This window comes from Eptatretus burgeri, chromosome 12, assembly GCF_056783735.1.
Source record: "Eptatretus burgeri isolate ZD-2024b chromosome 12, Ebu_testis_v1, whole genome shotgun sequence".
In the NCBI taxonomy this organism is placed as follows: domain Eukaryota; kingdom Metazoa; phylum Chordata; class Myxini; order Myxiniformes; family Myxinidae; genus Eptatretus; species Eptatretus burgeri.
In genome coordinates, this window is record NC_140972.1 from 27,860,037 (window position 1) to 27,882,974 (window position 22,938).

The 22,938-nt window shown below is 43.3% G+C and overlaps 1 protein-coding gene across 2 annotated transcripts; it reads left to right on the plus strand.

Annotated features, from left to right (window-relative positions):
- The first annotated feature begins 659 nt into the window (after positions 1-659).
- LOC147015313 (uncharacterized) lies at positions 660-12,155 on the plus strand. Of its 2 annotated transcripts, XM_085849951.1 has the most exons (4): positions 660-1,822; positions 5,740-5,864; positions 6,179-9,813; positions 9,889-12,155. In XM_085849951.1, exons 1-4 carry the CDS (start codon positions 761-763, stop codon positions 11,772-11,774), a joined length of 6,708 nt encoding a protein of 2,235 aa, XP_085706077.1. In that variant the 5' UTR covers positions 660-760; the 3' UTR covers positions 11,775-12,155. The 2 variants fall into 2 exon arrangements, with proteins under 2 accessions (XP_085706077.1, XP_085706076.1); XM_085849950.1 differs by having other exon boundaries at positions 6,179-12,155.
- The last annotated feature ends 10,783 nt before the right edge of the window (positions 12,156-22,938 follow it).

Below are 22,938 nucleotides of genomic sequence, written 5' to 3' on the forward strand. Positions count from 1 at the left end.
TAATTATTTGAGCTCGAGGATTATTGACAAAGCCTTTATTTTTTTTTTACTCGATCTGTGATAATATGAACATAGTATTGTACTTCTTCTCATGCTCTGGGAATTATAGGCTCCAGCCTTCTAAGGGCAACACTTTTTTTTTTGTTCTCGTTCTTGCTTGAAGACGCACTCGCTCAAGGTTTCACTTTTAATATAACCCTTCAATTATTTATTGTCACTGCAGCACAATATTGTTAACCTTGCACGTCAATGGCAAGCTTGATGCAGGTACACACGATGCTATTTCAATATACGACAACACGCGCGCGTCAGACGACCAGCGAATGTCTGTCAAGTCTCATCTAAAGGCTGTCTGTGTGAGAAAGGCATCTGTAAGTGCATGTCAAAAACGGCATTGATCGTTTTCGTTAATGGTGTCGTTGAAAAGAGCAATCTCGTGGTTACATTTTTTGTGGTAAGTGTTGCTCGACAACTCGCTGGGTTTTCGAGTGTGCCGGCCTGCTGCGCCGCCTCCGCCCACGATTGGCATCGCTCGGCGCGGTGCGGCAGAGTAGTCTGTACACGTGTGTCTGCGGAGTGAGGCGGTCAGCTGATCCACCCTGCGACAGTGCTGCGCATTTCTGCTGCTGATGTTAATGGTTGGGGAGGAAAGTAAGGGGGAGGGAGGCTTCCAAAAAGAAGGAGGGATTTGCAGCTTGTATTTAAGGCAACTGACGATGTAGCTGCAGCAGTCCGTGGTGGACCAAGAGCAGGGAGCACAATGAGTTACGCAGAGAGCAGCGTCTCGGCATCATGCCGCAGGAACTACGGCAGTGAAGTGCCTAAGATGTCCGGCAAACATTCCGGATTCAGAAGCTCGTCGGGCACTATCCGTCCGCAGGCCTGGAGCCGGGGAAGCACTGGGTCGGCGGTGTGCTTTCGACGGACCAATGTCATGGGGCTCGGACATGGCTTCAGCTCGCCGGCTCTCAACTCCGGCGATAGTGTCGACTTCAGTCAATCAAGTATTCTGAGTGGCGATTCTCGGCTGAGTCGCACCACAGAGAAACAATTGCTGCAAGATCTTAACGACCGATTCGCGAATTACATAGACAAGGTGCATGAGCTTGAGACAAAAAACAAGGATCTGGAAAACGAAATTGCATCTCAACGCCAAAAGCAGGTTAATCCTTCCCAGGTTGACAGCAGCTATGAACAAGAGATGAATGGGATTCGGGAGTTCATTGAACAGCTTGGCACAGACAAGGCCGCCCTTCAGTTAGAGCATGAGCATCTGGAGGAGGACATCCAACGGTTGAGGGACAAATGCGACGAGGAGACTCGGATCCGCTTTGAGACAGATGCCCTAATAAAGTCTTTTAGAAAAAATGGCGAGGACACAACACTTTTGCATGTCGAACTGGAAAAGAAAGTGCAATCTCTACTTGATGAGATTGCCTTTTTGAAGAAAAATCACGATGATGACATCGAAGACTTGCTCTCTCAGATTCAATCCTCGCAGATATCTATCGAGAAGCGCGAAGTGCGCACTCCGGATATCTCCACAGCTCTGCGTGAGATTCGAGCTCAGTTTGAGGGTCAGTCTGCAAAGTCTGTGGAGACGACAGAGGACTGGATGAAAAGTAGGTTCAGCCAATTGACAGAAGCTGCCGGACATCATGATGATGCCATACGCTCAGGACGCGAAGAAATCTCCGAGTACCGACATCAGTTGCAAAGCCGGACCATTGAGCTGGAAGCTCTGCGTGGCACCAAGGATTCGCTCGAAAAACAGCTCAGCGACATTGATGAGAGGAATGGAGCTGAGGCAGCAAGTAATCAGGTGAGATATGTTTTTAAAAAAATGCATTTGCTTTCTCTTGCTGAATATAAAACATTTGAATGTTCATGTTTCAAATTTTCTCATCAATCATAATTGTAGAACCTAAATGCATCTGTTTTCCAATGTGCACACGCATTACATTCTCATTGAGATTGCAGTTGTGTGGAAACACAGTATCCTGTCGAATTGGAGACGGATGGACCATCATCCAATAAATATCAATGTAAAAGTGCCGTTGGATATTAAATATGGGACAAAGCAGACATTTTCTGAGACATCCAGGCATCTTTCTTGGAAAATTCATGCTTTACTTTTTATCACTGTTATTTGTTTATAATAAGCAGAGGATTATGTTGAAGTAACGTGAAAAGTTACATCTTGAAGTTATTTTCTCGATTGCATGCAACAATCTCTTCTTTCTTGTCAACATATTGAGGATTGCAGGCAACAATGTGTGTTTGTTACTTGTTCCCTCCTCCTTCCTTCCCCCCGACCCCCTTCCACCCCCAACCATTATCCTGATCAAAGGTTTCAAACTACAATCGATACTTTAACACTGTCATTCGCTTTGATACATTTGTTTAACTTTAATTTAGCAAGTCCAGAACAACCTTCAATCTTCATGACACTTCACCGCAACCTTCATCACCTGTAATGTCCCAAAAGTTTATCAACCGCATCAAAATCTGCACTCATTAAGGGGGTCTACGGGGGGGGCTTGACCCCCAAAATAGGTATTTGCTCTCTTCTCCGAAACTACACACATGATTTTGATGAAACTTGACCACAACCTTCATCACCCATGATGTACCAAAGTTTGTTCATGGCATCAAAAAATTCAGGGTATAAGGAGGTCTGCGGGAGGTTTGAAAGACTTGCTCCTGATCCAGGTGAGCATCAGGACAGGCGGTTGTATGTTTACCAATTGAGCTTTTGTCATCAAATCTTCAACAAACTCTTATAATGAAATTGTGGCGAACGCAATTAATAAAACATACAATTTTTTTAAACTGTCGTCAAGTTTAGTTTGAGTACAAAGCGGATGCTTTTTCAGATGCTTTATAGTTGTTTTTATCGGTTTTTTTTGTATATATATATATATATATATGCTGAAAAAACTAGTGAACCAAATACAACCAAACTTTGCATGTTGCTTAAGGGTACCCCAAGTATAGTTTCTGGCTAGGTAACATATCTGGGAAGGAGGGGGTTCAAGGTGGGGGGAAGACCCCAATTCTCTCCATGTAAATGTGTGTCGTATAGTGCCACCCAGTGGTATTTCACTCTTTTTAAACGGAAGTTCAAAACAAATCATCCAACACTGAGCTTCACAGTGAAGTGGAAGTGATTTTTTTGCTCACGCTACATATAAGCAAGGATGGATGGTTGATGAAGGTTGTTGTTGTTTCGTATGCAGCCTGCGGCTGCTGGTTGCATCATTTCTGGAAGCATGGCTGTGCCGCTATTACAGTGCCCCTGAGCAGGCTTAGTTGATGAATGTGATGTTATAGCTGACTTCCATGCAAATGGAAGATGACCTTGGGCAAATGACATTGTGAATAGAGCAGAACGTTTGTGAAGTACAATGTGCATATTTTGATTAAATCCGTAAGCAAAGCGACAGGTAAAAAATGTCTTGTTCCCAATATAAGTTGGACTTAACCAAAAGGGTGATGCAGAATTTCGATGCATATTTTCCTTTTAATATGTACACAAAACCTCCTGTCTTGTCTGCATTTGTAATGTGAATATTTAAACAGAATTGACCACTGTCTGCAATGCCTTGTCAATATTTATGGTTAGCTGAAAAGTTAGTATAATCTGCTGTACGTGTGAGTACTATGGTGTGGATACTGCATCAGCATGATGTATATCATAAGTAATTGTGAACTCTAATTTGTAAAAGGTATTATTTTAAAGCGTAGATCTAAGGCTCATGGAGGAGCTTGTAGATAAATCATATGCAGGAGAAAGACATCAATATACTTTTATATGAATTGCAAGGACATTAATAGACAATCGACAAACACGTACAGCATACGGGATTTGACCCTCAGGTTCCCAAAACCATAAGGCAGATTTTTAGATAGAAACACTATCTAGCCAAGCCAATCTGATGAGCTCCGACTTCACAATAAATTGGCCAAGGTAGTTTTCACAAAATATATCAGTCAAAATTAGAGGTACTTGGACAAAGTTTAAAATCCAGTGAGGGAGCTGAAGTTTGATTCATTCGTTAAAGGCCTCGCAGTGTATGCCGAGCTTTTACAATAAATGAACCAAATTTAAAACAAAGATAATGAAACGAGGGCTGATGAGTAGATGAGCATAAATAATGAGGACCTTGTTTGATCGATTAACACAAAGTCACAGGGAATGAGAGGAATCTAAACTATATATATGCGATAACAAGGTGATCGCCAAGGGTAAGGCTCCCCCGCGATCCAATGATGGCCATATTTTTTTCAGTGACCTTGACCTTTTTTCGGTGAATGATGGCCATATGACCTTGACCTTCAACATATAGGGATAGAGTGAAAAATAAGAAAATGTGTTCCCATCGACATTCTATCCATAAAACTAAACATCATGAAAATCAGAGGAAAATTATTCAGTTATGATTAAAAAAAAAAACCAGCAGTTTTTGATTTATTAGATCACAATCCAAAAAAAAGTAGGTCAAGGACACAAATCATATATCAGGTGCACAACTTCAGTGCAGGTACATTATTAGGATGCAAAAACATCTTGGAAGGACAAGCGGTCTTTGAGATTCCATGTTGGCAAAATGCAGCGATTAAAAATAACGTGTATTTTTAAGACTGACATTTGACCTTGACCTTTAACTCTGAGGGGTATAATGTAAATTATGCATAAATACACTTTACTCTCAACTATCTTGAGAAGAAAATTTCGTTCAGATCAGACAAATCTTAGTTGAGTTATGGTGGAAAATGTTAAAATGTCTATAATTAGGTCATGACCTTAAAAATAGGTCAAAGTCAAAAAAATTTCAACCCCGCTTATTTATTTCCATTATTGATGTAAAATTTCATTTTGAAAGTCACAGCTGGCTCCAGGATGCAGCTTGGGCATTGGCAGTGAAGGAAAAAAAAGGAAGAAAACTAGATGGTATTCATACAATACTTACCCTGCACAGTCAATGGTTTTGGAGATAGAGGTCCAACGTTTTTCGTTTTTTTTCAAGATGGCACCTGTACCCCATGACCAATGACATGAGTATCATTAAAATATTCTCCAGGAGGAGGCGCTTCCATGGTGAAAATTTCGTGTCAATTGGACCAAGAATTGCAGAGAAATAAAATTCATACTGATCAAATCAAGCGCTGTACTTGTCGAATTATGACATCATAATTAAGGTACCGATGACATCATCATTAACATATCTTATTCTCCAAATGGAGTACTTTAAAATAAGCCATGTTTCAATTTTTTTCCACAGCACGGTTTCGGCGATTATAGAGGTGCAACTTTTCTCGATTTTTCCAACATGGCACCTGTACCACGTGGCCGATGGTTAAATAAATTATACAGGAGTAGCCACTCATATTCTGAAAATTTTGTGTCCATCGGACTAACAGTGTAGAGGAATTTTTTTCATACTGATCAGATCAAGCGTTGTACTTGTCGAATTATGACGTCATAATGAAGGCACTGATGACATCATTATCAACATATCTTATTCCTCTTACCGGGAGTGACACGATAATCATCTCAAGATCGCACAATGACATTGTCTGCAAACCACGTGCACCAAGTATTCTGCTTTTAACGAACCTTTTCATGTTAAAAATTGCCTCCAGAAATATTGACGGATTTGCAGGTCTCTTTCCATGATGACCATCAATATCATATTGAGTATGAACGATGACATCTCATCTTTATGTGATACACAGGACATGATTCAACAGCTGGAAAATGAGCTCAGGAACACGAAATGGGAGATGGCTCGTCACCTGCGTGAATACCAGGATCTGCTCAATGTTAAGATGGCGTTGGACATTGAAATTGCAGCCTACAGGTAATTGTCAACAGTTACTGAAAGGTTCCTCCTTGAGGATCGTCCCATCAATCGATGTCACCAATAAACCATTGTAACATTCATAAAATCAAAATTCCTTTTAGAAACTCCTGAAATAAGAAAGAAGTGCAACAAACACAAACAGAAATATATATATATATATATATATATATATATATATATATATATATATATATATATATATATATATATATATATTCGTGAACACACACACTCACACATATCTTCCTTTACCCTATATTACTTTAAAATTAAATGCAGTAATATTGTTATCTGTGTTTTCATAATTATAGGAAGATGCTTGAAGGGGAAGAAACCAGATTTGGAAGCATGCTGATCTCTACACATGAAATGAAGCAGCCATCTAAGCCATCAGTAAGATCTGTGACTACCTCCAAGTTTTCAGTTTCTCACAAGGGTTCACCACAAAAAATGAAGGAATCACTTATCTCTCCTGCATTGTTGCCGACTGTGGCCAGTACACCTGCAGATGATAGCAAAGAAGAAGAGGAAGGAGAAAAAGAAAGTGAGGTTGAGGTTGAACATGTTGAAGTTGTAGAAGCTGTTTCTGTGGAAGATATGGAGGAAGGAAAGGAGGAGGCTGAGGATAGACAGGATGGAGAAAAAGCATATGCAGAAGCTGCAGACATTGAGGAAGTGGAGGAAGAGTCTGAAGGAGAGACGAGGAGAGAAGCCGAGGAAGAAACCCAAGAAGAGATTACAGCAGAGAAAATATCAGATACTGAAGCTGCACATGATGAACGTTCTGAAGAACAAAAAGAATCTGATGACGAGGAGCGAATGGAGGAAGAAGCTGAGGTTATACCAGACCATGTTGAAGAGACTGAAGCAGCACCTGAAGAAGATGCCGATGAAGCTGAAGATAAATCTCAGGAAGAATCAACAGAAGAGAAGGGAGAAACAGAAGGAGATGTAGAAGAGGAGGCAGAGGCTGCAATTTCCATTGAGGAAGAGGAAGATACTGAAGCAGCACCAAAAGAAGCATCTGCAGAAATGGCTGAGGAAGAAACGGAAGATAAGTCTGAAGTAAAAGCACAAGATATCACAGATGGAGAAGCTGGAACAGATGAAACTGTGAAGACAAATGTTCAGGAAGGATCAGAAAATGAGTTGTTGGAAGAAGCAACAGAAACAAAGATTTCACCTCAAAAAGAAGATGCAGGATTGGAAGAAGATACCGAAGAAGAAACTAAAATGGAGGCAGAGGATGCTGAGATTACGAAGGCTGAATTGAAAGAGAGACCTCAAGACACTGAAGAGGAGGAGGTGAAAGAACCTGAAATAATGGCTGAAGATGTTCAAGATGTTGAAACCACGTATATTGAAACTGTCAATAAACAGGAAAAAGAAAAATCAGAAACCAGTCAAGCAAAGACTAAGGACATAAGACCTTCAGCTGAGACACAAATAAGTGGAATTTCAAGTGAAAAACCCAAGCAAATAATTGATGACAGTGAAGTTAAGACAAAATCAATAACTGAAGAGAAAGAAGAAGAGGAGAAGGACAAACCAAAGCTTGATATTCCAAAATCTCTTCCACTAACAAAGGAACAAATTATTGTGCCAGTTAAAAAAGAAATAACTGCCAAATCAGGTGCCCCATCACCTGCTAAAATACCTGCCAAGTCACCTGCCAAATCAGTTGCTAAGTCACCAGCTGCTATATCACCTCTTTCAAAATCCCCCGCTGCTAAGTCTCCAGCTATCAAGTCACCATCTTCACAGACGATTCAAGCCAAATCCCCAGAAACTAGGTCTCCCCTTTCAAAGTCTCCAGCAGATAAATCATCACTTTCCAAGTCACCTTCACCAAAGTCATCGCCCCCTAAATCACCTGAAACCAAAATATCCACTTCAAAGTCACGTCCAGCTAAATCACCCACTAGTCCTACATTATCTGTTACTCAATCGCCCGAGGTCATATCAACACAAGCCAAGTCACCAACTTCTCAGTCTTCAGGAACTAAATCCCCCTCAGATAAATCACGAGGTATGATATCACCTGAGGGGAAATCTTCACTTGCTAAATCACCTGCAGCAACATCACCTACTACTAAGTCAACTACAGCCAAATCACCAGTAGCAACTTCACCTGTTACTAAATCACCGACAGTCAAATCACCTGCAACAGTGACATCACCTCATACTAAGTCTCCCATGGCCAAATCACCTGCAGCAACATCACCTACGACAAAGTCAACGACAGCCAAATCACCAGCAGCAACTTCACCTGTTACTAAATCACCTACAGCCAAATCACCTGCAGCAGTGACATCACCTAGTGGTAAATCTCCCATGGTCAAATCACCTGCAGCAAAGTCACCTAGTGCTAAGTCACCAACAGACAAACCACCTGCAGCTACTTCACCTGATGCAAAGTCACCTGCAGCCAAATCACCTTCAGCAACACGTGCTAAAACATCACCGACTCTTAAGTCACCTGCAACCACATCACCTGCAGCAACATCACCTTCAGCCAAATCACCTTCAGCAGCTCGTGCTGCGACATCACTGACTGCTAAGTCACCTGCAACAAAATCGCCTGCAGCAACATCACCTGCAGCAAAATCACCTGCAGCAACATCACCTGCAGCAACATCACCGGCAGCAACATCACCGGCAGCAACATCAGCCGAATCCGAAATACCTACAGGAACTTCACCTGATGCAACATCAACTGCAGCAAAATCACCTGCATCCAAATCGCCTGCAGTAACATCACCTGCAGCAACATCACCCGTATCCGAAATACCTACAGGAACTTCACCTGATGCAACATCAACTGCAGCCAGATCACCTGCTGCCAAATCACCTCCAGCAGCATCACCTACAGCAGCATCACCTGCAGCAACATCACCTGCAGCAACATCACCTGATGCCAAGTCATCTGGAGACAAATCACCTGTGAGAATATCACCTGACGCAAAGTCACCTACAGGCAAATCACCTGCAGCAACCTCACCCGATGTTAAGTTACCCACGCGCATATCACCTACAGCGATATCACCTCCTACTAAGACACCTGCACCCAAATCACCTGCAGCATCTTCACCTGATGCCAAGTCACCCACAGCCAAATCACCTGCAGCTAAATCACCAGTAGAAACATCTCCTACTGCTAAGTCACCTGCAGCCAAATCACCTGAAGCAACTTCACCTGATGCTAGGCCATCCCCACACAAATCACCTGCAGTGACTTCACCTGTTGCAAAGTCACCTGTAACAAAATCACCTGTGGAAATATCACCTGGTTCTAAGTCACCAATAGCCAAATCACCTGAAGCAACATCACCAGATGCAAAATCATCTGCAGTCAAATCCTCCCCATCAATATCACCGAGTGCTAAGTCACCAGTAACCAAATCACCAGCAGCATCACCACCTACTGCTGAGTCACCTGCAGCCAAATCACCTGTAGCAACTTCACCTGTCATGAAATCACCGACAGCCAAATTACCTTCAGTGACTTCACCTGATGCAAAGTCACCTGCAACAAAATTACCTGTGGCAATATCACCTGGTTCTAAGTCATCAATAGCCAAATCACCTGAAGCAACATCACCAGATGCAAAATCATATGCAGTCAAATCCTCCCCATCAATATCACCGAGTGCTAAGTCACCCGTAACCAAATCACCAGCAGCAACATCACCTACTGATAAATCACCTGCAGCCAAATCACCAGCAGCAACATCACCTGATGCTAAATCACCCCCAGACAAATCCACTCCATTAATATCACCCAGTGCTAAATCACCAGCAGCAACATCACCTACTGATAAAGCACCTGCAGCCAAATCACCTGCAGCAACATCACCTGATGCTAAATCACCCCCAGACAAATCCGCTCCATTAATATCACCCAGTGCTAAGTCATCCATAACCAAATCACCAGCAGCAACATCACCTGATGCTAACTCACCCCCAGACAAATCCACCCCATTAATATCACCCAGTGCTAAATCACCAGCAGCAACATCACCTACTGATAAATCACCTGCAGCCAAATCACCTGCAGCAACATCACCTGATGCTAAATCACCCCCAGACAAATCCGCTCCATTAATATCACCCAGTGCTAAGTCATCCATAACCAAATCACCAGCAGCAACATCACCTACTGATAAATCACCTGCAGCCAAATCACCTGCAGCAACATCACCTGATGCTAAATCACCCCCAGACAAATCCGCTCCATTAATATCACCCAGTGCTAAGTCACCCATTACCAAATCACCAGCAGCAACATCACCCATTGATAAATCACCTGTAGCCAAATCACCTGTAGCAACTTCACCAGATGCTAAGTCATCCCCAGCCAAATCACCTGCAGCAACTTCACCTGATGCAAAATCACCTTCAGCAAAATCACCAAGTGCTAAATCACCTGCAGACAAATCGCCAATAGCAACTTCACCTGATGCTAAGTCACTGATGGATAAATCACCTGTAGCAATGTCAACTGATACAAAATCAGTTGCAGAAAAGTCACCTGCAGCAAAAGCACCTGATGCTAAATCACCCCCAGACAAATCCGCTCCATTAATATCACCTCGTGCTAAGTCACCCGTAACCAAATCACCAGCAGCAACATCACCCAGTGCTAAGTCACCTGCAGACAAATCACCTTCAGCAATTTCACCTAATGCTAAGTCACTTACAGAAAAATCACCGACAGCAACATTACCTAGTGCTAAGACACCTGCAGACAAATCACCAGCAGACAAATCACCTGCAGCAACTTCACCTGATGCTAAGTCACCTGCAGACAAATCATCTCCAGCAGATTCATCTGAAGCAAAGTCACCTTCAACTAAATCACCTGCAGCCATCTCACTCGGATCAAAATCACCCACTGATAAATCACCTGCTGCTTCATCTCCTGTACAGTCACCTGTTGTTGCATTACCTGGTGCTAAGTCAACCTCAGCCAAGTTGCCTCAAACCACATCACCTGAAGGGAAATTGTCCCCTGTTAAACCATCTGTATTGATATTATCAGAGGACAAGTCATCTGAAGATACAGAGGACAAGTCATCGACTAAGTCACCTGAAGATAAATCACCTTCAGCAAAGGTTCTCAGTGGTACACTGCAAAAAGAAAAGTCACAAGTAGATAAGACTAATGAAAAATCAGAAAAAGACAATTTGTTAAAAAGTAAAACGTTCAATGGAAAATCATCTGAAATTATGACACCTGCTGCAAAATCACCAGAGGTTAAATTAACTGATGGTAAGTTATCTGCTGCTGAATCATCATTGGAAGCATCACTGGAAACGAAGGGCCGTGATTCGAAGTCACAAGAGACATCACCATCAATGGAAAAAGTAAAACATCTGACCAAGGCAATAGACGCAGGTGAAGAAGGCTTTAAAACCGTTACAACAATAAAGAAATCTGAATCTTCTACTGTCGAGGCAAAATCACAAAAGATTACAGGTACCAAAGTGACAGTGTCTGAAGAGAAGGTTGTAACGATTGTCTCCACTGAAGTTGAATCGAAACCAAAAGACGTGAAACCAAAGGTTACAACAGATGAGGATGGCAGTGACAGTGTGCACGCAACAGTCAAAGAGGTTAAAGTCAGTAAAAAGGAGCTCACTGACAGCAAGGAAGATGGCAAAATCATGAAAATAATACAGCAAGAGGTTGTGCAAGGTTTTGAGGAAGACGCGTACGAGGAGATCATCGAGGAGACTGTTGTGTCAACCAAGAAGGTTGAGAAGCCGACGAGTCCAAAAGAAGAAGTGAAAAAGACAACGCAGAAAGAAGCGACACCAAAGCCGTTGGAAGCTTATGAAGAAATTATTGAGGAAACTATTGTATCGACGAAAAAAACGGATAAATCGAAGACCACTGAATCATAGTATAAGCAGGGATTTTTCAGAAACCTGGGCACTTGAAGAGTACAGAAGTTTGCAGATGATTGCCTAAACATGTTAATTGCACTAATAGCATATGGTGCTTCCTAACTAGACTTTCCTAAATAATGCTTACAGCAATAACTATATTTGAAACAAAATGTGCATGTGTGCTCGCTGCAATGATTTCAAGAATGCTGACTTTACTGATGGAAAGATGGCAAAAGGATTTAGTACAATAAGTTGGTATGCCTGATTTGCTGATTTTATGTTGTGTGCAAATGAGAATGTGTTGCAAATGGAAGTGAAATCATTATCATTGAAGTATGTCTTGATGCTGCACTGAAGTGTCGGTCCTGAGGAAATAAAATGAATTCTCTGAAAGTACATCATTTGCAAGCGGGTGTCTATGACCGCCGGCGATGGGGTGGGGGGGGATCCGGTTGGAGGAATAAATGATGTAAAATGTTAATTGCAGTGTCGTCTTTCAATTCAAAACAATTGCTTTCTGATTCAATTTGAATTGTGAATGACAAGAATCATCAATTCATAAACAACACATCACAGCACAGCAGAACACAGGCTTTTGCAGTCGCTTCTGTGTGTGCGTCCGTCTGTCCAGGCCATAACTTTTTAAGGTGTCGTTTTAAAGTTTTACATTTTTTTTTTTACCATACATTTGAGATTTTCTCATTAAATTTTCAACAAACTTTTATTATGAGAATATGGAGAAAATATTTAATAATTGGGTCAATTATGTGAAAGGGTACTCATACTGACTATAAATAGCCCTTATTAGTCCCACCACAGCGCGTCAAGCATGAGACGGACCGTTTTAAAAAAAATCTCTTCCGTGTTTATTTATTTATTTATTTATTTATTCACCATTGAGCATCAGTGTGTCTGTCCAGGCCATAACATTGTTACCAATTGAGCTTTTCTCATCAAATCTTCAACAAACTTTTATTATGAGAATATGGAGAACACAAATGAATAAAATATACAATGTTTTTGTTTAACTCTGCATCGGAGTGGCGACCTGTCCAGGATTGTGCCCAATAGCCAAGGAGACTGCTAAAGCAGCACCAACGCTCTGCACAGAGTTTGGTCCCAATCCCCCCTCCCCCCCCTTTGTTTAACTGCCGTTTTTGTCAGATTTCGTTTGAGTACAAAGAGGACGCAGATGGGCATTCCATTTTGAGATGCTTTCTAGTTTTGGTTTGGAAACATGCTCCATCATGCTCTAAAGATGCTCCATCTCTAGCCTCATTTTACTCCCATCTCCTGCAAACTTTACCCCATTATCTTTCCACGATTCTTAAACTTTCCTACTCCCATACTCTTGGCAAAGGACACCATTGGGTCTTCAACGTCTTCCAGCCAATGTGGGCAGGAGAAGTCCCAGGTGAACGTCAATCCGAGGGATGGCGCTCTCCCTTATATCATACATTAGAACCCAGGCTGGATTGATCAGAGGCGAGTGAGTGTACCGAATAGGCTATTCTACGAAACCAAGGGAATTATTAGGAAATGAACAAACACATTTGTATTCGAACATGGGTTCTCTGCATTGAGCCAGGTGTTCAGATGAGAATGCTAACAGGCCAACCCACTTTTATTTCCCCTATAAAATGTCCAAATGAGACTTTTACAAGTATGTACACGAGGTGAAATTAAATAATATGCAAGGAACCTCGATGAAGGAGTCGGTCATTCGGCCCATCAAACCAACCCATGGTTGTTTGTCCGTGCTCTGTCCCTCTTAAATGCTGAGCACCAAGCAAGGAGGCAGCACATACCATTTTGAAAGTCTTTGGTATGACTCTGCCGGGACAAGAGACACACCTTCCAGTTCAAACCACAGACGTCCCAGACTCAGAGAAGATGCTCTAACCATTACACCACCGAATCTCGTTAGTGTGAATGAAGCAAGAAAATTAATGATACAATAAGCCAAGGGGTGGATATTTAAGGTATCATCTATTTGTTACATGATCCAAAATAGTGGAATGTGCTGTATAGGTTTTGTGCAACAGCACTTTGTCCTAAAGAAGCAATGCATGACGATGCAACCTGGTACTTCTCTTCAATTACTTCGTGCAAGCTTGAGTGCAAGACCCAGGAGCTTGAGTGACTGAACTTCCTCAACAGTGATTCTATTGTAATGGTGCCCATGGACTGTTGTGACATGGAGGACAAGCTCTCAAGGTGTGTAAAATACTCAATGGCTCAGCATCTCAAACAGCCTGTGAGAGTCTCGCCTCGCACCGGCCTTCTCGTGGCGGGGCTGCTTTCAGTAACAGGTGTAGAGGTGAAAGGTGAATCACTGGTATCTTAAAACCAGTTGCTTCGGGTGGATGGGGCACATTATCCTTGGTAGGTAGATCATTGATGAGGAGTAAATTCTGAATCCAAATCTGCCGCTGCCTTGCGGTTCAGGTTAAATGAAACCAAAGGTGAAGGGGTTAACGTGGTGAAGGCAGCAATCATTCTTTAATGAGGAGGCCTTTGCATTCGTTAACGTGGGCCACCCTTGGGCAAGATGTACTACCTCATTTTAGCCTCCCGATCAGTTACGTGAAGCCATGGCCATGCAGGTAACCGGCACATATTGTCAGTAATTGCTGCATGGCCATGATGCTTGACAGAGGATTATCTTATGGAGAACAATGACCGGGCAGTGCTTATGCCTGTCTATTAAAGACACTGCCTGGAAGAAGACAATGCAAATCACTTTTTTGGAAACATCATCGAGGCTTGTGGAAGACCAAGTACTAGTACACTGAATTGATCAGGACGCAACAGCACAAAATAAACAGCAGAGAGAAGGGAAAACTCCAACAGCAGAGCTGAAGTGTGGGGAAGAATGGGGGGACGGTCAGGCAGGAGAGGATGCATGGGGTGGACAAGATGGATTGAGAAGGGAACTCTCAGATGGGAAAACTGGAAATTTGGAGGTAGGAGCAATTGGGGTGGGGAATGGGGAGGGGGGGTTACAGAGGTTAGAAAAGATCAAGGTTTGGGATTGGGGACGATCGCAGATGGCGGTGAACAGCTGCCTTGAAGACCTGGAGGAAAGAATGAGATTGAAGAGGATGTGAAAGTTCGTTCCACACATGGGAAAGAAGAGGAACAAATGAGTGGAGGAGAGCAGTGATCCTGGATTTCGGTAGCTTCACCAGAAGAGGGTTGCTGGCGCACCATGTGAGTGCTGCAGAAACCTGGGGGAGATGATGCACGGAAAGAGCAGAGGGTGAAATACCAGAAAGGAGGCGGCAGAAGACAGAGGGACCACTGACCTGTCTGTGATGGCGAAGTGATAGGCCCATAGACACAGCTTCATCACGGGAGATTACAATAATCTTGAAGACCTTGGTTTCCATGGCGTCAAGCTGAGGAAGATCTGAAGCCCAGAGGGGAGAGCAATACTCCATCAAGCTGCAGACGAAGGTCTTGTCGGTGGATAGGACTTCAAATGTGCCAAGAAAGGATGACAGAGGATGCCCAGGTGACAGCTGGCTTTGGAGGCTAACTATGAAATGTGATTTGTCCAAGAAAGATCATGGCTGATCGTGAGACCCAAGAGCTTGAGACCCGCTATACACTCAGGGAAGGAAGTGTGTAAAGTGGGGGCATGGGAACGAGTGACTGAACTTCCTCAAGAGGATTGTTAAGAAATTAGATCAGAGGGGGTTTGCCAGAGGGTCCTTTTGGAGAGAGAGATACAATCGAGGATGAGTGCGAGATTTGTCAGGATTGAAAGACCTATTCCAAGTGTTTGACCAGCTTGCAATTTTTTTTCAAGGTCTGAAGAGAGGGAAGAGGCTGCAACCTGCCTATCTGATGGACGAGAGATGTCATGGGAGAGGGTGGAGTCATCAGAAAATAGATAAAGAGGATTTTCCAGAGAGACAGAGAGATCATTGATGAGGACCAGGAATAGGACTGGGCCCAGAACACAGCCTTGGGGATCTCCAGTCTTGACAGGGAGAGGAGATGAAAGGATTCTGTTGAGAGCCACATGTTGGCTATGAGAGTGGAGGATTAGAAGCAGCATGTCGCAACATACCATACATTAATATATACCGACTCTGGGAGGGAGGTAAGGGGTGTAAGGAAGTGCGTGGGAATAAGAGAAAGAGAGAGGGAAGGGGGGGCGGAGAAAGGAAGAGAGAGAAGAAGGAGTGGGAGAGTGAGAGAGGGAGCGGCGAGAGGGGGAGGAGGGGGGAGCGACGCCTCACCAAACGTCGCTATATACTCAGGGAGGGAGGGGTGTAAAGTGGGGCAATGGGAGCGAGAGAAAGAGAGAGAGGAGGGGAAAGAGAGAGGGAGAGGTGTGGGCAGAGAATACTACACCTTATTAGGAGGGGGAGTAAGGAGAGCAGAGAAAGAAAGGGAAGAGGCTGAAAAAGAGAGAGCGAAAGGTGAGGGGGGAGAGGGGGAGTTTGAAAAGATAATTTTATGTAATGCTTAATGACAAAAAAACACACACACACTGATACAAGGAAGAGTATCCGTCCTTAGCGGCGGGAAAAGCGAACAAAAGTATCTGTCCCCAGTGACGGAAAAAGTTTAAGTTAATCTATCAATTTCAGTTATATTTCATGGACTTTAAAAAGGTCATTTGTGTTGCACTCGTGGTTTCACTCAGAACCGAAACTTTGCGGTACTTATACTGCCCACCGCAAAATTGTGGTGCAGCATATAGCGGCAGAGGTTGGATTTGTCTCAAAATAGTGCAAAATATCCTGGTTGTGAAATAAAATTTGGCATCAACATGACTGATGCCTGTTCTCCCGTCATTTCAAAAGTGAATGTTGAGCTTTTCAATGCAGCACGAGAAGTGGTCACCATAAATGGGAGACAGACGAACGCACGGACAGACACCATTGTTCACAATATATAATAGATAACTTCACTTCCAAGGAACTTCAACACAGAAATAAACCATTCGGCCCATGAGGCCTATACAATGGTTGCCAACCTATGGCTTTTTGTGTACACAGCAAAGGCTCATGGAAGAACTAGAACACTAAACATATCAGGATACAACAGAACAAAAGGAACAGTAGTGCGAGGGTGGGGGGACACCATCAGTGGAGTTGAAGGACAAAATAGAGGGAGAATCGAACAAACAATCGGGTAGGGAGGAATAGGGTGGACAGGATGGATACAGAAGGAAACTTTTTCCTCCCCCCCCCAATCCTCCCTACTCCCCTACTCTCTCCCTCCCTCTTTCCCCTCCTCTCTCTCCCCCTCTCTATCTCTCCCACACTCCTTTGTTTCTCCCCTTTTCCCCCTCCCTCCCTCACTCTTTCACTCCCACTCCTCCACTCCCTGTCTCTCCCCCAATCCCCCCCTCTCCTCCACTCTCTCCCCCACACAGACGAGGTGGTTTCTCATTGCCTTCCCAACAGTAGTTCGGGCAGAAATTTGTAATTTGGCCACTGTGCCAGCGATCACTCGCTCACTCTTCATGAATGACACCATGGGGATCTTAACGCTCATAATAACTAATGTCAGAAGACAGGACGCCCAGTTCAACATGGAGGAACGACACACACACTGATGATTCACCCTGCCCGTGAAACACAAAGATAACATTTTACAGCTGGGTCGAGATTCAAACCCAGGCGAGACAGCTTCGTGGCAAGAGTTGGTACCCCAATATCATCCTGTAGGCCGAGGTTGGATCAGAAAGCAATGCTAACTGGAAGGGCCCTCAGTGGAGCGCATGCCTCCTCCACGTAATGCCTGATCCACGAGAACATATGGAGCCCAATACATGTTGGAAATATCATGTTATACATTACTATCAAATATCATGTTATACATCACTATCAAATATCATGTTATACATTACTATCAAATATCATGTTATACATTACTATCAAATATCATGTTATACATTACTATCAAATATCATGTTATACATTACTATCAAATATCATGTTATACATTACTATCAAATATCATGTTATACATCACTATCAAATATCATGTTATACATCACTATCAAATATCATGTTATACATTACTGTCAAATATCATGTTATACATTACTATCAAATATCATGTTATGCATTACTATCAAATATCATGTTATACATCACTATCAAATATCATGTTATACATCACTATAAAATATCATGTTATACATCACTATCAAATATCATGTTATACATTACTGTCAAATATCATGTTATACATTACTATCAAATATCATGTTATACATTACTATCAAATATCATGTTATGCATTACTATCAAATATCATGTTATACATTATTGTCAAATATCATGTTATACATTACTATCAAATATCATGTTATACATTACTATCAAATATCATGTTATACATCACTATCAAATATCATGTTATACATTACTGTCAAATATCATGTTATACATTACTATCAAATATCATGTTATACATTACTATCAAATATCATGTTATACATTACTATCAAATATCATGTTATACATTACTATCAAATTTCATGTTATGTCTAATGGGAATTTCATGTGTGCGCTGCGAGTTTCTTTTTAGTTAGTTTTCTGAATCAAATCACTTCATACCACAGCACCACGATACACGTGTTCGAGGCCACGGACATAGGCGGGGGTGAGATCACTTCAGGGCCGACTCCGTCCCAGCCAGATGGAATGTTCGCCTCGTCCAATGAAGGGAGGACACCGATCGCCCGACGCCCCCCAACCAATCCGGAGGCAAGTTACCTCAGAGCGGATCCTTCCACCCGCCCGGGGGGAGGAATAAGAAGGATCGTGAGCTGAATCCAGTGTTGGTTCGTTGGTGGTGTGTCGTGGGTCTTGATCTTTTTCAGGGTTCCTTGGTGGTCGGTGGTCGTGCTGGTGCTCGTGGTGGTGGTGGTGGTCATGGCGGAGGTGTTTTGTGGTGCTTGTGTCATCGATCGTCATTTGTGGCAACCAGGATCGCTTGTTGGATTCTGGGTCGTGGTTTCGAGTCCCACCGTGGTGGGTTGTGTTGGAGCGCTCGAGCTGGAGATCCCCATTCCCGTCCACAGACTCCGACTCGCATATAAAACCGCACGAGGCGGCCAGGTACCCGGCCAGACTCTGACCCTCAGCTCCCCTTCCATCCCGAGCTGAAGGGCCGAATAAAGACCCACGAGGTCCAATTTCTTTTTGGGTGTGTGTGCCTGTCTGTGGCCAGTCTGATAAGTAGAACTGTGTAAGTGCTTGAATCCTTGCAAACATTACTTGCATATTCATGATTAAGTCTGCTCTGTGTTTCCCTCCCTCTTACAATTATAAATAAATAACTGTTAAATGTTCCAGTTCGTTGTCTGTGCTTTCTGTCATTGACCCAGTGTGGTTCGGGCTTGAGAATTAGGGAGGCCGATTGTGCCGTAAATTGTCATTTGGACCGGCGCGGCTTTGGTAATTTCCGCTTGGTTACGCCGGACCTGAGTCGGTAACAGTGACTCAGTTCGGACAAAGCCGGCCAAGGGTGTGGTTTCCCCGGTAGCTAGACTGCGTGGCTACTTAGATAAATTGGAATCAGCCAAAAAGACCCTAACCGCGTGGTCGAAATATTGGCGACCACGGTCCATTAAGCGACCCGTCGACTTCGGAGTTATCCGGAGTGACGACCTAACTGCTCCGTCTGGCGGTCGTCCTCGCCACCGAACCCAGGCACCACAACAATATATGGGGGCGGGGGGAGAGAGTTATCAGAGAGAGAATGTTATGCTTTATGAACAACACACACACACACACACACACACACACACACACACACACACACACACACACACACACACACACACACACACACACACACACACACACACACACACACACACACACACACACACACACAATTACTGCTTGGCTGTTGGCAATTTTTCGAGAATCAGAAGATTGGAGTCAGTGTGATTACTGACCACAGTATGTACTGTATAAAATCCATAAACCTTGAGTTGCCTTCACCTTTGTTTTATGGGAATTTCAATAAACAATTTTTTAAAAACAATGTTGCATTATAAATGTTTCAGGGAGATGTGCATCAACATTAATCGTTATAAACAGCTGCCAATCGTTGTGGTGGGCAGAAAAAAAATTTGGCTCAGTATTTTAGAAAACACGTTAATAGTGGTTGGAAATTTTTTTTGCCTTGGAAATTGTGTGTTGTCAAACAAATTTTCCTTTGAAACTCACAAAGAGAAACCATACAACCTTTGTAAATCACTGCATTGAGTCAAATAAAATAAACAATTGCTTCCGAAACAGTCACGAGGACAAATAAAAACGTGATCGCTCGTTCACTGCTGAGGTTAAAAGTTAAAACCTCCATAAGTTAAGGGAAGAAACTTTTCCACCACGGTGCCCATCATCAGGCATGCATGGCATACCTACACACATACATACATACACGCACATACATACATACACACATACATACACACACATACATACATACACACATACATACACATACATACACATTACACATACATACACATACATACATACATACACACACACACACACACACATACACACATACACGTGGGCTGATGCCGTCTGGACCGGTTGCAGAATCTGACTCGAGGTTTGAAAGCAAGCTCTCCACCTTGTCAGGAGAAAAGGACACAGAGTCCAGGGACAGTTGGGTGCGACTGGGTAAGGTGGGTAGAGAAAGTGATGGGTTTAGGACACAAAATTTAGCTGCAAACACCGAGTTTAGGCATTCAGATTTTTCATGTGCGGTATCAGCAGTGCTGCCATTTGAGGTAAGGGAGGGATGGAGGGGGAACATACACCAGAAACAGATTTAATTAGATGCCACCAGGATTTTGAGGAGTGAGAGAGATTTGAGAGTTCAGACTTGAGATGAGAAAGATGTTTTCTGGCTCTCCTGAGGGTAGATACACACTTGTTCCGAGCTTTATGGAAGGAACTGAGATTTCCCTCAGTTGGGTTTGCTTTCCATGAGGCAAAGGCAAGTTGTTTCAGGACAACTGCCTCACCACAAGCTTCAGTGAACCAAGAGCGGGAGGAAGGGTAGGACAACTGAACACGAGAGGGGATAGATCTGTGCATGAGGGAGAGCAAGTTTCTTTGAGAGAATTCCCAGGATGAGTTGATGTTTGAGAAAGTAGCGACAGGAGATCAGTCTATAAGTTTGGAGACCCTTGCTTGGAGACCCTGCCAGTCGGCTTGAGTGAAATGCCAGACTCGACGGCGGTAAAGTGGTTCTCTGATAATAGCCAGAGAGATGTCAACTTTGACAAGGACGTGGTCAGAAAAACTGATTGGAGCGGAGTAAAGAGCGGCAGATATTGTCAGGGAAATTTGTCAAAATCAGATCCAGAAGAGATAGAGTGCCATTCGTTGAGATCTGGGTAGGGAAGTGGACCGATTGAGTCAGTCCCAATGAGTCGCAGAAAGCTTTTGCTGAGGTGCCATGACAGGTGAGAGAGGTACCCACACCTAGCCAACTGGCATGATGACAATTGAAGTCGCCACATATGAGGAAGAGAGAGTTTGGATGAGAATATAGAAGTTGGTCCATGTTTTCAGATAGTGAGGTGTAGATGGAGTCATCACGGTTTGGTGGATGGTACAGTACACATATAAACATGAGGTGGGAGTGGAGGGGAAGCCATAGCCAGAGGTATTCCTGGGGGTATGGGGGAGTGAGGGCAGTGCATGGAGAGTGAGGGATAGAGTCTTTGATGAAGAGAGCAACTCCTCCACCAGGGCGAGGCTCAGGTCTGTCAAACCGGAGGAGGTAGTAACCAGGGAGAGATACTTGGGAGTCAGACACGTCTTGGGGGAGGAAAGTTTCTGTTGGGCAGATTATGTCTGGTTTGTCAGTGGCAACCTGTATGGAACGATCTGAAAGGTTTGAGCGAAGGCCCGGATATTTGAGGTCCATACTTTTAATTAAGAGGTAGGGGAGGAGGCTTTGGGTGCAGGGGGTGGGGGAGGGGGAGGGTAGGACAAGGGACGAGGGGGGGAGGTAAGGAGTGTTGTTGAAAGAGTGTGGGGGATTGCAGAATAGCTAGGGGAGGGGGCCGAATGAGGAGGAGAAAAGGCTCTGTGGTGCTTGGGGAGAGGAAGGACAAGAGAGGGGGAAGAAGGCAGTTGAGGATTTGAGGAGGTGGAGTGAAGAGATGGAGGTGAGAGGGCAGTGGAAGGAGGCAGCTTTGTGGATGGGAGGGGGAAACTTTGGGAGGGATGAGTGAGGGGGATGAATGGTGGGAGAAAGGTGAGGGGGGAGTTTTTGAGAGAGGTGAGAGGGAGGCTTGGAGGGAGAAGAGTGGGATGGTTGCTTTGAGAGTGAGGGGTGAGAGGAGTGAGTTGGCACTGAAGTTGGAAAAAAAGAATGGTTGATGGAAAGCGAACATGCATTGCAAACTGGGGTTTTTAAAAGTTTTTGGTCAGAGATGTGATTAAACACATTTCTTGATGGATGCAATAAAGGCGAATTTAGAGAATGGAGAGAAGAAACGCTGTCACAGTTGGATTTTTTAGGCAAGGTATGAAGGAAAGGTCGAATTGAGAGCAGTCTGTTTAAATAGCAGAAGAGTAGTACATTCTGATACAGTAAAGAGTACCACACGTGTGAAAGAGGAAGATGAAGCATTACAAGAGATCGTTTTTGTTATTATTATTAATGTTTGAGAGAGTTTTCAATAGATTAGGTCATGGAAGTGTTGTCGAAAAAAATCGAGGAAGAAGAAGAAGAAGATGAGGATAAGAAGAAGAAGAAGAAGAAGATGAGGATAAGAAGAAGAAGAAGAAGAAGATGAGGATAAGAAGAAGAAGAAGAAGAAGATGAGGATAAGAAGAAGAAGAAGAAGAAGATGAGGATAAGAAGAAGAAGAAGAAGAAGATGAGGATAAGAAGAAGAAGAAGAAGAAGATGAGGATAAGAAGAAGAAGAAGAAGAAGATGAGGATAAGAAGAAGAAGAAGAAGAAGATGAGGATAAGAAGAAGAAGAAGAAGAAGATGAGGATAAGAAGAAGAAGAAGAAGAAGATGAGGATAAGAAGAAGAAGAAGAAGAAGATGAGGATAAGAAGAAGAAGAAGAAGAAGAAGATGAGGATAAGAAGAAGAAGAAGAAGAAGATGAGGATAAGAAGAAGAAGAAGAAGAAGATGAGGATAAGAAGAAGAAGAA

Coding starts and splice junctions, on each gene's coding strand:
- LOC147015313 (XM_085849950.1), top strand. CDS start 761: ATGAGTTACGCAGAGAGCAGCGTCTCGGCATCATGCCGCAGGAACTAC. Junction 1,823..5,739: donor CTGAGGCAGCAAGTAATCAG/GTGAGATATGTT, acceptor TGTGATACACAG/GACATGATTCAACAGCTGGA. Junction 5,865..6,178: donor ATTGAAATTGCAGCCTACAG/GTAATTGTCAAC, acceptor TCATAATTATAG/GAAGATGCTTGAAGGGGAAG.